Below are 16,172 nucleotides of genomic sequence, written 5' to 3'. Positions count from 1 at the left end.
CCTCCCTTGTTTTTATGGCTGGGTTTAAACAAAAGCGGTTGCGCGACGTCTGTAAACGGGGGTTTTCAGGGTAAGACGGACAAATTAAAAATAGTTTTGGGGCTTAATGCGCCATGAATCTGCTATGGCAGCATGTAGACATATTGTTCTATCAAACACAACAGTTCTTTTGGCTTAAAATAAAGCGGTTTCTTTTAAAGAGGAGTGCAAGAGCAGAAACTGCTTTTTCAGTCTTGTCTGTGTTTTCCGCCATATAAAAAACATCTTTAAAACAAATTCAAACTCTTCAATAGCAGAGCTATGGTAACTGATTGGCCCGGGAATGTGACGTCATCAATTTGAACACGCCCCCCATTCCTGTCAGTAAAACTTGTCTGATCGGCTAGCAATTTTTCCCAACGCTGAACTTTTTCCTGTTTGAAATGTAAGTGACTCTTTTACATGCTTTCGTTTTAGTTTCAGTGCCCCATCCACGTTTTTCGTAGTTTTGAGTCGATATTTAACCTATGTATCTTGCAGAATGTCTCTGAGTGGCAAAACCGATGAAGAGCTCAGCAAGTTGCTTTCCAAATACGGCATCAAACATGGACCCATTGTTGGTAAAAATATGTTTTTATACCGGAAAAACTTCCTACCGTGCCTAGTAACGGCATTATCTCCTTTTAGACTCATTCGCGTAGAACAAATGCAGCAACAGTGATATGTTACAGCGCAAACGAAAGCAGGAGTGACTATTGCATGGCAATGAATTTCACGCTCCGTACTGCACCGCGAAAGTTTTTTCCCACTTAAGTCACATCTTGCAAAGGTCTGCATCGTTTTTTTGTGTGGATTTGGAAGAGTTTAACATCGAATGTGTGTCTGATTATAGACTCCACTCGCAAGTTGTATGTGAAGAAGCTTGAGAAGGCGATGGAAGATGAGCCAGTGACGCCCTCCTCGGATAAGACTTACTACAGAGAGGAAGGTACGGTACTCCCTCATTCACGTCATAACGGCGCTTTTGGGAATGAAACAATGGCAAATTAAAAAGAAAACATGTTTTTCCTGCTCTTGTAACACACCCTATTCTCCATTCCTATATATTGAACCTGGGAGGACTGGACATGGATCACACTAGGGCTGCAGCTATCGAATATTTTAGTAATCCAGTATTCGACTGAAAATTCTATCAGTTAATCGAGTAATCCGATACAACATTTTTTAGGTAAAGAGCAATTATAAATACACATGAGAAAACAAGACATTTCACCTAAGATTGAACCATTTTCAGACAATCAATGTCTTTATTTTCGATGTACTGTACATTGTTGAAAACAGCAAACAGTTGCATCTCAGACGTGACTAGAAAAAGAAAAAAAACCTAATTCACGGCTTACACTCAAAAAACTTCCAGATCTTATAATAAATAAATAAATAAATAAACAAACTATATTTCTAACCAAAAAATGTCATTACGCATACACACATCACTTTAAAAGTTAGGTGTTTTCCCCACGTGTTTCAATTGAATTTCCATTTGTGTCAAGCTATTTTTAAGTTCTACTTAAAGGGTATGTAGTGCCCTGGGAAAATTGTAATATTCCATCATTTATCCATAAACGCATGCCTTTTGTATTCATATCATGCCACTTCGTGTAATTACACACAAGAAAATGAGAGAAATTTGGCTCGATTGTCAAGCTAAAACGACCGGCGCCCGAGATCTGGCAGATTGTGTGCGTGACGTCACGACAAGTGAAGAGAGTGCCACCGGCCACTAGGGGGGCAGCGCCTGTCTGCATCAATATAATTCCTTCTAGTGAGGGGAGAATTAGGGGTGTTTTGAGCTGTTTATGCTGATGCATTGTGTTCGTCCTGCACATATTCCAGGTTCCCTCATGAAGAAACACCCCTCGTTGTCAATAAAAGAGAATTCAGAATTGACAGTGAGGGGTGTTTCTTCAACAAGAAAAAGGCTCAGTGCTTTAATACTGAATGGCGGCGATGATGGCAGACAATTTCGTTTCTAGTTTCAGCGACGAATCCGACGTAGAAGGACGTAACGAATGTTCATCTAGTGGTGACGAGGAGAGTTACGAAGCTTTAATCGGTGTTTTAGGTTACCAATTTGAGCCTAAACGAACGCCAATGCAGCGTAATGAAACGGTCATTGAGGGGAGCAATGACACTGATGAAACATCGGCAGCAGATCGTGTGGGAAACACCAATGATTTGTTTTGCATTTCTTTTTGTGAAGCTGATACACCGTGACTGCAAAATAAAGGAATGCATAGAATAATTATCATTTATTGCGCTATCATAGCTTTTCGCTCTGCCAACAGACACAAATATGAATGGGATCAGAGGATTTGTTCTATATATTTTACGAACGATAATTTATACATGTGTCCAGTCCTGTATCCAATGCGTGACATTTTTTTATTATAAAAGAGTACTCACTCTGGCCATTTCGAGCTTGGCTGCTCCCCTCCTTTGCTTAGCTTTAGCCTCCTTTACCAGTCATCGTCCTCTTTCTTGATATCTCGGGACATTTAGGTGGCTGCGCCTGTATGGTCGGCACCGCATCTCCTTTGAGCAGCAATCTTTTAGCAAAACCCGATTTCTCTTGTCCATAGTTCGAGAAGCTTTCAGGTGGAAAATGCGCACCACAGAAAAGCGTGCCGGAGGCTGTGTCTAGAAAATTAGCCCTCTTTGCACGGACGAACTTTACCCATTGTCTGTGTAGTCCAGCTTTTTTTTTCGCGTTCAGGAACTCATGGATACTATATTCCGATAAATAACTATTTGTACACCACATAGCACAGCAGTTTTGAACCATTTTTGTGATGTTTTGGTCAAACAAACCCCAACGCTACTCTCTCGTCGTTAAAAAACAATGGCACCTGGCTCCGCCTCGACTGTCAATCACTTGTCGTGACGTCTCCGCCCTATTCGGCTGTTTCCGGAACACTTTCGGAAATGTTCGTCATTTTCGATCTATTTTTGATAATTGCTCATTAATGTGATTGATTTTTTGTTAACTTTATCAATATTTGTTATGTTGGCACATAACGGTTCTATTGATGTCTCACACCCCCTTTGCCGCTACATACCCTTTAAGTCTTAAGTTAGTCTAAATTGTAAGTCTTGATAGGATTTTGTGTTTTTGCAGTGTTCAAAATAGGGCTGCAGCTATCGATTATTTTACTAGTCGATTTATCGATAAAGTACTGAGTTCGAATAATCAAGTAATCGGATAAGGAACATAAAAAAATGAAAATATCTGAGCTGAGCCTCAAACGGTATAAAAAATAAATGAGGATCTATGTACAACAAAAAAACAATTGGCTAACTTACATAGCAAAAGTCTGCTAGCTTAAATGCTAAATAATACTAATGCATTTTTTTTTTACCATGCTCTTAACAAATGGTTCAAACACGTATGCCCGCAAAAAACTGTTAAATATACCTATAAACTAAAATAGAAATGCATTTATAAAAAAACATTTGCTCAAACAAAAACTTAGCTTATGTTGGTCTTAACAGACAGCAGCTGGATTCAGCCATGTGAAATGAGGCACACTAGAGGGCAGCGTATCCACCCAAATCAATGCAACTAAATGCAAACATTTTCGAAACAAACCATTACAATGCCACTATAATTAAACGAATACTCGAAGCAGCAAATTTAATTCGAATCTTTTTTTTCCAATTGAATACTCGAGTTAATCGATTAATCTTTGCAGCACTAGATCAGACACTGTCAGACCTCTCAGCAGGGGTGTCACTAGGTTTTAAGAACAGGGGGGCCTTAGCCCCCAGGAGTTACACGGGATGTAAGTGAACGTAGCGTACAAGCACAAAACTTCCCAGAAAGTTAACAAGGACTCATAATTATATGGCGGACAACACTCAGGTGACTTGAAGTTTCGCTCTGAGATCCCCAATTTGGCCAAATTTCATAATTGTCCTATATGAATGTGTGATGCATCATTGGAAAGCTTAAAATCTCAATTTTCTGGAAGATAATTTTGAACAGGAGGGCATTTAAAAAAAATAACAATAATTTAAACCCCTAAACCCGAACTGGAGGTGAGAGCATAAGAGAGCATAATTAAGACATATGACATAAGACACCATGATTTTAATGAGATATTATCACGTACATTAATGGCGAGAAATGTGAATTTCACTTCTTAATGAAGTATCTGGGTCTGATTAACTCTGTCAGGGACAACAGACACTACAGTTGACAGCTATTTCACCCATTATAGGGCAAGTAAATATTTTTGGTCATTAAAAAAAAAACTTTAAAATTAGCAATTATGATATGATTATTATTTTCAATATTAATATATATGGCGGAAAACACAGATAAGACTGAAAAAGCAGTTTCTGCTCTTGCATTCCTCTTTAAAATAATCCGCTATTTTAAGCCAAAACAACTGTTGTGTTTGATAGACCAATATGTCTATATGCTGCCATAGCAGATTCATGGCACATTAAAGAGCATACGACAGGAGATAAAAAGTCTTAAATGGCATTATTATGTGAATTAGAATCATATTTTGAGACGATTCGACTATATACAACAATTTAGCAAAGCGCAGATGACGAGAAATTAGTCTTTTAATCTGCCAGTTAGCCACGCCTACCATTATAGGGCTTTAGCGTCCCCAACAGGTGGATGACGTCAGCGGTAGACTGGGCTCATTGGTTTTACTATTCAGCCCATTGAGGGGGAATTACTCAGAACGAGGAAAACGCGACGAAGAGAGCCGCAAAATGTCATTTTTTCAGTCTCTCTACTCCAATATTTTTGCTGGATATTCTTTTTATCCAAGTATTTTTCCCCAATAGCTATATAAATGGCTTGAGAAGGACCAGTCAGCCCGTCTAGGGGGAACTATTCACAACGAGGAAAATGCGACGAAGAGAGCTACAAAATGTCATTGTTTCTGTCTCTTTACTTCAATATTTTTTCAGGATATTCTTTTTATCCAAGTATTTTCCCCAATTGCTAAATAAATGGCATGGTCATAATAAATAACAGTCTTGTGCTAAATGGAATATGAAATAATAAAAATGCATTTATTCAGGACGACATGGCAAAATTACTCCATAATGGTCAAAACTGTCGACTTCACCTTTACTGTCGCACCTCCCGAACAATATTTTATGACACCTAAATCGGACATATGTCATTTCCCTTCCCCGGCTTCGGAGAATGTAAACAAACAAGAGGCGTGACAGCTAGCCGACATGCTAACCCGAACCGAGTGATGTTTCAAAGTCTTCGAAGCGGAAAATCACACATAACTAGCCTGGATTTATTGACATGACGACTGGGTTGTCGATTGTCTTCGCGGATCGGCAAACCGCCTGGCGGAGAGCAATTTACAGTTCGTTCCCCGGACGAGGGTGGCTGCAGTTGTTGTGCAGCTAACGTGCTGCTAATGTGCATGAGGAGAGCTTTTTACATGCCCATCAATGATCAAACGTAAGTAGTCTTTCATTTAAAGAAAGTTTGTAGTGTTTATTTTGTAATCACTGTATTCGTATTTGACATAATAGAAAACAAGATGTTTACTCACTTCCTCGTAAGTCCAATGGTCCCACAGTAAATATCCACGGTGAATGGGAACCTTTTGAAACTCCAAAAAGGCGCATACGCCTCTCCCTCATACAGAATGATTTTTCTGCAGCCGTTTTGCTGGCGTGATGCGAAAAATAAACGTATTAATCCTCAAAATCAGCTGAATCCTTCGTCCTCATACACAACAGGACGCTGTATAGTGAAGAGGACGTCTTCTACCGTACACGTCACAGCGCCCTCCTCCTCAATGCAAGACCGAAGCCGGGAGTCACTCATTTTCATGGCGTGGGATTCAAAAAACTAAATAAATATAGCGATCGCTTCCACACACATCCAAGCGGTCCATACCATTCAAGAGCATAAAATACCGCGTGTATTATGAAATAAACATGCTTTTTCGTGTCACATGCACTTTAAGCCCCCAAACTATTTTTAATTTGTCCGTTTTACCCTGGAAACCCCTGTTTACAGACATCACGCAACCGCTTTTGTTTCAACCCAGCCATAAAACGAAGGTAATTAATTATATTTATTATTCAAAATGTCATTTTTAGCTTAGAATCATTAATGGATGTCTAATATTTCGTTTTAAAAAAAAAAAACTCATTAAAAAAAATATTTCACTCGCATATCTTAAACTTTTGAACAAATGACGTCACAATGAAAAAAATGGGGTCTGTAAAAAAAGTCACAGATATCTACCTCATAACTATCGCTTGATTGTATTTTTTTTTGTCACTGTCGCATTTTCCCCAATATGTTAGTTGATAAATAGTCGATCCAAAAAAGAAAAATAAAAAAAAAAAAACGTTTAAAAGGGGAAATTTATGAAAAAGAACATCTCGATGTCTGCGATTTCTGCATCGCGACCCTTGTTATATCACCATGTTTCACCTATAAAATCCCCAAAAAATCAAGCTGTGGCCATTCACAGCTGTGTCTTGACACTCGGTGACATGCTACATGGAGTTTTTGGATCAAAGCAAGGTAAGTATGCAATAATATCTCGTTAAAGTCAAGGCGTCTGTAATTCTGTTCTCGTGTACTCTCACATCTAGATAGGGCTTTTGATGTTAAATTTTTTTTTTAAATGCACCCCGTTCAAAAATTTTCTTCCCCCAGAAAATTGAGATTTTAAGCTTTCCAATGATGTATCACACAAGCATATCGGACAATTTTGAAATTTGGCCAAAATGGGGGTCTCAGAGCGGAACTTCAAGTCACCTGAGTGTTTTCCGCCATATATAAAAGCAATGGAAAAATCACATTTAAAAACTTAAATAGTCAAGATCTAATTATATGAAAACAGTTTTTCTTATTATGTTATTTGGACAGATCGTTGCAAGCTAATGATTTAACGAACAGATCAGATTCAAATGAAAGACACCAGTAACAGCAATGGGAACAAAAAGCAGAATGTAGTCTACTCATACAGGCTTAAATTTCAGGGGCAAAATGTGATGAATTAGAAGCAGTCTGTAGCCCTGAGAATTTAAGCTAAGTTCTCCCTATGTTTATGGACTGAATATGTTCTGTTGGTGACCTAACAAGCCCAAACACAGGTAATAAAGGTAAACGTGTACTGATTTGTCATATCTCTTCACAGAAGAGGAAATTACCTATGTCACCTACCGGAGCCCTGTGAGTGCAGCTTCAGATAATTTGTTGCTCACCCCTATGTTTTGAACAAAGCTCAGGTACATACAGTAATCTTACACTTCTTTCTGCCTCCGTTTTTTGCAGGTCAAACATGAAGCCTATGAAGACATGTGAGTGCAGTGCTAACACACATACACAAAGTGCATGGTTTACTCACAATCACACCTTGTTAGGCTTTCATTGTGAGTCATACTGGGTGGAGTAAGATGCAAACCTGTCCGACTAATTTAGCTTGTGCAACAGTTAAGAATAGGGGTGTGAAAAATAAAAAAGTTTTCTTTGATTGAAGCAATCCTTTTTGTATTTGGGTCATATTATGATTAGGACATTTGTGTCTAAATCATTCAATCAAAAATAATATTTTCAAACAAAAAAAAAATTTTTAAATATTTTTTTCTCTAATATATATACATTTAAAGATGTCCCGATTGATCGGGATGCCGATCGATCGGGTCCGATCACGTCATTTTCAAAGTATCGGAATCGGCTAAAAAATATCGGACATGCCTTTTTTAATATATACATATATATATATATATATATATATATATATATATATATATTTTTTTTTAATTAAATCGTTTTCTAATTGTATTTCACGTTACAGACAAAATATCTTACTCTCATCCAGAGTCTTTAGTTTTGGCTTAAAGTAGGACTGTCAAATTTATCGCGTTAACGGCGGTAATTAATTTTTTAAAAATTAAGATCACGTCATTTTCAAAGTATCGTAATCGGCAAATAATATCGGACATTCCTTTTTTTAATATACATATTTTTTAATTAAATCGTTTTCTAATTGTATTTCACGTTACAGACAAAATGTCTTACACTCATCCAGAGTCTTTAGTTTTGGCTTACAGTAGGACTGTCAAATTTATCGCGTTAACGGCGGTAATTAATTTTTAAAAAATTAATCACGTTAAAATATTTAATGCATTTAATTCAATCTACAAAGGCGGCGTTTTACCTATATGTAGAGCTAAAAGGCAGTGTAAAATGAGAAGAGTGAATTTAGGCAGTCTTTGGAGCCTTTATTTAATTGGCTAAAGCCTTAAAATCCCCATCTCAACAATTAAAAATATCGTGGGAAAGCAATGTGGGGAAGAAAGGTAGTAGTTGATCTTTTTCTTAACACCATATGTTCTTACTCAACGCAGAGAAGATATATCAATTGGTGTCACCACGCACAGTCATGGTTGCACTTCCCATCACTTCAAGTCACATTTATCCTTTAAGAATTACAAGTCTTTCTATCCGTGGATCCCTCTCACAGAAAGAATGTTAATAATGTAAATGCCATCTTGAGGATTTATTGTCATAATAAACAAATACAGTACTCATGTACTGTATGTCGAATGTATATATTCGTCCGAGTTTTATTCATTTTTTTTCTTAATGCATTGCCAAAATGTATATGATCGGGAAAAATTATCGGGAATGATTGGAATTGAATCGGGAGCAATGACTGTCTAAGGTGCTCGAAAAATTATTTCGACCCATTGTAAAATTATTATTTTTTGGTTCATTTCTTTCATTTTTGTTGCAGTTTTATTGCTTTACAACTGGCCCCTCCGGCCACCCCTTAAAATCCGCTTATGCTCCAAGGCTGCATTGATGGTGCGCGACGCCCAATCCATTTACGTAGACTAGGAACGTTTGTTCATTCGAAACCAGAGCATTCACAGTCATTCTGTCCGATTTTCAGGTCATTTACAGGTCACTTGCTGTTCATTTTAGGGCAGTTACAGGACATTTCCAGTTGAGTTTGAGTCACTGCCTATTCATTTGGGTGATTCCATGTAGGCCTGTCGCGATAACAAATTTTGGTGGGTGATAAATTATCTCATAAATTATTGCGATATTATTGCGCACATCCCCCCCTTTTTTTTTTTTTTTAACCAAATTAAAATAACACAGTGAGAATACAGTGTATATATTAGGGACGTCCCGATCCAGGTTTTTGCACTTCCGATCCGATACCGATATTGTTTTGCACTTCCGATACCGATACTGGCCGATACCGATACCGGCCTATCTGAGCATGTGTTAAAAGTGTAAAGTTATTTAGCCTCCTTACTTAGTTGTCAGACTCATGTTGGATAAGGTTTTAGTACTCTTGATAACAACTAGCCAGCTGAATTAGGTGAGTTTGAATACCACACAACGGTTGGTAACAAGAAACTGACCTGTTTATTCAGTGACAAACACAAAACATTATAAATGACAAACAGTAATGGCATAGTCAGTCAGTAAAACGTGCAAATAATATTGTAAACTGTCTTAAAAAAGCAAAACACACAAACAACCTCAGTGGAAAATCCCACAAACCCCCCAAGCTATTAGATTATTTTAATGTTTCGTGCATTTGTTACAATAATTGTATAAAAAGCTTCTCAGGTTTAAATAAACGACTATTTCAGTATCAAGTTAACGTTTTAAAACAGTAAATAAAATACTCAAGTCCCCATTCTGTATCAGCAGCTTTAAACTACATTCAATTCATTTAATTTTGCGAATCAACTGTTAAAGTTGTTAAAATTGCTCTCGTTATTCCATAATTTCCCTTCTGTCTACTTTCAGCATGTGAAAATTTTAAAACTGTTTTGAAGATAGATTCAAGTCAAGATTTTGCCGATTTAGGAGTATTTTAGATAAAAAGTTAATTAGGTTCGCTTGGAAGGTTCACAAGAGCCTACTAGGGAAGTCTCCTGCTTTAAGATGGTGGCTGTTTACTAACGCATCTAGTTCTATATACATATGATATCTATTATCTACAGTAAAACGATGTTGACGTAGTTTGTAGCGGCTGTCAGCAGCAGTCAGGTATTCTTGTGTTTTTTATCCAGCGGCATGAGTTGAGCTAAAGCCGTGAGTCGAGCATTGGCATTACCTGGGTCTCTGACAAGCATGATGTTTACTCTCGGGACGCAATGCGGTCCGTTTCTCATTGCGTCCCGAAGACCGCACTGGGTATTAGTTCCGCTTTACTCGACATATTTCAATAATCGGAATTTGGATGTTTGTGGATGGTTCTCGAATCTTCCATGGCCTAATCGCTCAAGGATTTAATAACGGCTGGGCATGTTGTACCGTGGTTCTAAGTGTTGGATGGTGCATCTTTAGTCACGAGAGATAATGGCTCGTCATCCTGAATGAATTCTTCGGCAATGACTCTTGTTATTCCGTGGGCTTTGGAACTGTCGAGTGCCAGTTTGTCACGCATAGCAAAAGTTTCTGCCAGTGTTAGTTGCGTAGGACCTTTCTTTTTGTCTTCGGTTTTCTTAACAAACTCCTTATATTGTTTGTGGTGGTATTTCGCTAAATGCTTGATTAGGTTGGTTGAATTAAAACTTCTTACAGCTTTACCACCACGCTTGACTTTATTGTGACATATGTTGCGCTGTGCCTCTTCGTTTTTGTCGTCCTTTAAGGTGAAATGATCCCACACAGCTGACATTTTTACCGATAAAGTCTCTCCGTAAATTGGGAGACGGTAATGTAGTGTGTTGAAGGTATGCCGTAAAATGCGGACCGGATTTTAGGGAAACCGAAGCAAAAACTGGAATGGATTATGTAAATCGGTGCGCTGGAAAACCCGGACCGGACTTTCCAAAAAAAACTGGATCGGAATTTTTCCGTGTTGGCCGATCCGATACCGATGCACATTTTTTTTCCCATATCGGATCCAAATATCGGATCGGGACATCGCTAGTATATATATTAATAAATCAAGTACACCCATTTAAACGCCATAAACGTTTACTCTCAAATTCAAATATACTTTATGAGAAATCACAACTAAAAACAATAGACCATGCTTCTTCTAAGTAAAAGACAACAATATCAACACTGCACAGAAACACAGAATAAATCAAATGTCTTTTTCAAGAAAAAAAAAAAATGCACTTCAATAACTTCTTAAGCATTCAGGCACAAAGGTATAAAGTTAACACAAACAATTGCACTTCAACAACGACAGAGAAAAATAAATTAAGTAGCAGTAACAAATGTTTGGCTTCAATAAGTATCAAACAGCATTAAAGAGAAATAAAATGGTCTCATTTCTTCAGCAATGTAGCGGACTACATTTTCCGTGAGGGAACACCATTCCGCGCGGTCTCGTTTGTATTTCTCACATCAAGCGAACATCTCTGTAGTTGTCGATTGACGTGACAAGAAAAGCTCAGCTTGTTGCGATGCAGTTTTCTTAGCAAGCAGTGTAAACTAAAGAGGTGATAGTTACGGAGGCCGAGAGGTGTCAGGCGAAATGCAAAGTCAAAACACTTTGCAAATAGAAAAAGCACAAACCGCAATTGCAAACGCTTTGCAAAAGAAAAAAAAAAGCACGAATGCAAACTGCCACAACACGATCCCCAATTACTAAAGCGCGATCGCAAATTGGCAAAAGCACGAACACCAATTGCCACAACACGACAGCAAATGGCTAGCAGCACGACCGCAAAAGGCTCGCAAGACAATTGCAAAGACGATGACCCAGAAGTTAAAAAAAAAAAAATAATAATAATAATAAAAAAGACAACACTTTGTATATTGCTACAGTATATGTGCTCTATGACCATCTCTACGGGCCTCCGTAAAGTCCCCCCCCCCCCATCAGACGCAAATTTATATAAAAATGATGTTAATTGTTTATGCTGCAACAGTTTTGTAGATACAGTATTATGCATTTGCTTTTATTGAGATATTAATTTCGAGTGGGGACGTCACTCGTAGCTTTTTCTTAGCTTAGCTCCCGCGGCTAATGGAGCGTAGCAACTCTCTCAATAACAGAGGGGTGTCCTAACAACTAGCAAGAACGTAGCACAAAAAAAATGGGTCCATTTTGCAGTAAATTGGGGGGCTTGAGATATTTCGAGTGATGACATCCCTCTAAGCCCCTCATTTACTGCAAAATGGTTCCGAATTGGTGCCATTTGTTTGTGCTAGTTGTTAGGACACCCCTCTGTTATTGAGAGAGTTGGTACGCTTCATTAAAATAACATAACGGAGGGAGAGCGTTGGTACGCTCCATTAACCCTTTAACACCTAAGCCTATTTTGGCCGAATTTGCATGCATTTGCTGTTGCCTTTATATTTCGAAGAAAAAATTGCTCACATTGGCCAAGTTGGGTCCCTTTTTTAAGGACACCTTGAACTTCATGTCCAAACTGTTGTTTTCTTCACTGACCAATTATAATCCACATTTTGAACCCAAAAAGACAAAAAAAATCCCAAAATATTTTTTCAAAATTTGTAATGTTGATGTCCCATTGACAACCAAACATGCTCGACCAACCGTTTTGAAGCTTGATAATATTTATTCAACTTGTTAGGATAAACATTCAATGGAAAAAATAAGATTGAATAGTTTTATGTTTAACAATTCAACACAAACAGCAAGTATGGTCATAGGCGTTTTCGGCCTTTACACATACTATGGTCAAAACAGGTTATATACAGTGCAAAATAGTGAGGAAAAAAATAATATATATCATCTAACACAAAAAGGGTTTGGAGGATATCTCTTTGTGAAGTTAGGTATTATACCATCACCTTATCTAAAGTATATACGTACATGCAGTCAAGCTTCATCATCTTTATAGAAATTGAAAAGATAATAGTGAAGAAAAAATATATATAACATTGAAAAAAAGTATTTTCAAAAATATTGACAAGTAGTTCAGTTCAATTCAAATTTTTCTGGTATACGACCCAATAAAGTTTTTTTTTTTTTTTTTTTTTTTTGCGCACTCAATAAAGCTTCTGCATGAACAGGTCACGGAGCTGCGTCACACACAACGTCACACAGCCTACTCTTTCGCCGTTTGTGCGCTGCTGTCACTTCTACTCGCCAAGACGCCGACTCATCCCAGGAAAACAACGACAAATACGGCTCATCTTCTTCCTTTAGTTAATGAAATAATGCATTAGCTTGCGCTAAATTTAGTTTTAGGTTCATTCTGCACGTTTCAAAGTCGCTCGCTCAATCCAACCGGCCGTTGCTTGCTTCGCATGCCTCTTTTTCCTTAGTTGACGCCTCGCTCGGAAATTTATTAAAAATGTCCACATTCGGTTCGCCCTTCTTGACATCACAACGACTCTTGGTATATATAGTCTTTTGTGCTGCTTTCGGTTTTGAAAAAGGACAAGAAATGATGGAAATATGGAGATAGATACATGGTCTAAGCAGCGTTTTAATGCATATTTATGTGTGCAATAAAACTATAAAACTCAAATGATATTATCTCCCGTTTTTCTTGGTCAATTGACTTCAAATAAAAACTGGTGTGGACATCAACTTCCGCACTTTCAAATGAGACCAAGCAGCGGCACGTGGGTGACGTAATTACAGCGTGACGAAGCTTCAAAGACGATATGCGTGAACGCGTCGCTGCCGACACGTTCGGTGTTAAAGGGTTAACATTAGAGATGTCGATCGGGTCCGATCACATCATTTTCAAAGTATCGGAATCGGCAAAAAAATATAGGCCATGCCTTTTTTTAATATATATACTGTATATTTTTTAATTAAATCGTTTTGTATTTGTATTTAACGTTACAGACATAATATGTTCCAGAGTCTTTAGTTTAGGCTTAAGGTAGGGTTATCAAATTTATCCCAATAATGGCATTAATTAATTTTTTAAAAAATGTATCACGTTAAAATATTTAATGCAATTAATGCATGCGCTGCAGGACCCACTCACGCATTGTCGCGCTCACTCTGTAATGGCGACGTTTTACCTATATAGAGAGGTAAAAGGCAGCGTAAAATGAGTAGAGAGAATTTTGGCAGCCTTTGGACCCTTTTTTAATTGGCTAAAACTTTACAATCCCTCTCCCTATGAATAGAAATATCATGGGAAGCCATGTGGGGAAGAAAGGTAGCAATTGATCTTTTTCTTAACACCTTAAGTTATTTCCCAACGCAGAGAAGATATATCAATTGTTAGCACTACGCACAGTCATGGTTCCACTTCCCATCATGCATTTGGGCATGCCTACAGTATCATTTACTGAAAGCTCAACAAATACACTAGATGGCAATATTTAGTCACAATATACAAAGTCGGGCGGCACGGTGGCTGAGTGGTTAGCACGTCTGCCTCACAGTTCTGAGATCAAGGGTTCAATCCCGGGCTTCGGCCTTCCTGTGTGGAGTTTGCATGTTCTCCCCGTGCCTGCGTGGGTTTCCTCCGGGAACTCCGGTTTCCTCCCACATCCCAAAAACATGCATGGTAGGCTGATTGAACACTCTAAATTGTCCATAGGTGTGAGTGTGTGCGTGAATGGTTGTGTGTCTCCTTGTGCCCTGCGATTGGCTGGCAACCAATTCAGGGTGTCCCCTGCCTACTGCCCGAAGTTAGCTGGGATAGGCTCCAGCACCTCCGCGACCCTCGTGAGGAATAAGCGGCATGGAAAATGAATGAATGAATGAATATACAAAGTCACAAGTCTTTCTATCCGTGGATCCCTCTCACAGAAAGAATGTTAATAATGTAAATGCCATCTTGAGGATTTATTGTCATAATAAACAAATACAGTACTTATGTACTGTATGTTGAATGTATATATTCGTCTGCGTTTTATTCATTTTTTTCTTAATGCATTGCCAAAATGTATATGATCGGGAAAAATTATCAGGAATGATTGGAATTGAATCGGGAGCAAAAAAAAGCAATCGGATCGGGAAATATCGGGATCGGCAGATACTCAAACTAAAACGATCGGGATCGGCTCAGGAGCAAAAAACATGATCGGAACAACCCTAGTTAACATAACATAACATTCGTTCATTCGCGGCCATCCCTCCCATTTCAAATAGATTGGACATCTACTAGTGATAAACACGTTCCAATTCACAGCAGAAGCGTGTTTTTCTGTTTTTTAGTTGTTTGTAGAATATCCTAGAATGATTTCCTGACCAATGTATCGATAATCATTGTGTCGCCATATCGTCAGATCATCGTTATCGTGAGCTTTGTGTCGCAAATCGTGAGGTACCAAGAGGTTTCCGCTCCTAGTTAAGAATGTTAAGGTTGATGTAAATGTAAATTATTTTTCCAACCAGGCTGAAAAGGAGATACAACAGTGAACTAAATGAAGATGAGGAATCAAACGGAGAGGAGGAGTACGTCTATAAAAGTAAATGACTTCAAGGCAAATGACTTAATTTAATCGTCGTCATCCCCTCCTCTGCTACAGACCCATCCAGCGTAGGAGCAGAGCAGTCAATCGAAACGCCGTACACCCAAAGGAGGCAGGGAAGTCTGGATGCAGCCTGTGGGGAGTGATAAAAATGCTCCTGCTTCTAGCAGTGTTAGCAGCAGCCTACTACACCTATTGTCACATGACCAAAGATGAAAATCCTTTCAAGCTTCAATGATCAATAAACTGCCACTTCTAGGATGCCAGGTCATTTCCGTCCGTAATTTATATTGCACTGTATTTTTTTTTTTTTCTTAATAATTGCTGTAGTCGTTGATTTCCAAAGCACACTAAGTAATGTCAGAGTTTTGTCTGCTTGTTGGGGTAAAAATTAGAAACTAAATCTGAGACCATAGTCAACCTACTTATGCAAGCTCTAAATAATTCAAATAATAATTGAGCATTCCTTTTTCAGCCAACGTGGACATTCAATTTCTTAATCCGTCAATGACAGTGTAATAGTTCAATGAACAAGCAAAAAAAAAAAAAAAAAAAAAAAAGACAACTGCCCTGCTATCCAACAAAGACTGAGCCTTTACAGGAAAGTGAATCCAAAATGTCAACACTGTTGGAATGCATTATATTTGTAATGTTAAAAAAAAAAAAAAAAACCAAGATAATTCACTTTTTCTAACATTTCTAACTCATTCACAGCCATGACAGCGGCACATATATTTTCGAACCGGGATGGCTAGCATTGAGTGATGATTTTTCCACTGCTGTT

The 16,172-nt window shown here is 38.1% G+C and overlaps 1 protein-coding gene across 1 annotated transcript; it reads left to right on the top strand.

The window, feature by feature from the left end:
- Positions 1 to 292: 292 nt before the first annotated feature.
- Positions 293 to 16,013, top strand: emd (emerin). Its single transcript, XM_057856021.1, has 7 exons — positions 293 to 424; positions 520 to 599; positions 872 to 967; positions 7,185 to 7,219; positions 7,322 to 7,347; positions 15,312 to 15,371; positions 15,446 to 16,013. Exons 2-7 carry the CDS (start codon positions 521 to 523, stop codon positions 15,624 to 15,626), a joined length of 477 nt encoding a protein of 158 aa, XP_057712004.1. The 5' UTR covers positions 293 to 424; position 520; the 3' UTR covers positions 15,627 to 16,013.
- The last annotated feature ends 159 nt before the right edge of the window (positions 16,014 to 16,172 follow it).

This window comes from Corythoichthys intestinalis, chromosome 2 (genome assembly GCF_030265065.1).
Source record: "Corythoichthys intestinalis isolate RoL2023-P3 chromosome 2, ASM3026506v1, whole genome shotgun sequence".
NCBI lineage: Eukaryota > Metazoa > Chordata > Actinopteri > Syngnathiformes > Syngnathidae > Corythoichthys > Corythoichthys intestinalis.
This window is presented reverse-complemented; position numbering and strand designations above follow the sequence as displayed.

Coding starts and splice junctions, on each gene's coding strand:
- emd (XM_057856021.1), top strand. CDS start 521: ATGTCTCTGAGTGGCAAAACCGATGAAGAGCTCAGCAAGTTGCTTTCC. Junction 7,220..7,321: donor ATGTCACCTACCGGAGCCCT/GTGAGTGCAGCT, acceptor CGTTTTTTGCAG/GTCAAACATGAAGCCTATGA. Junction 15,372..15,445: donor GAATCAAACGGAGAGGAGGA/GTACGTCTATAA, acceptor CCTCTGCTACAG/ACCCATCCAGCGTAGGAGCA.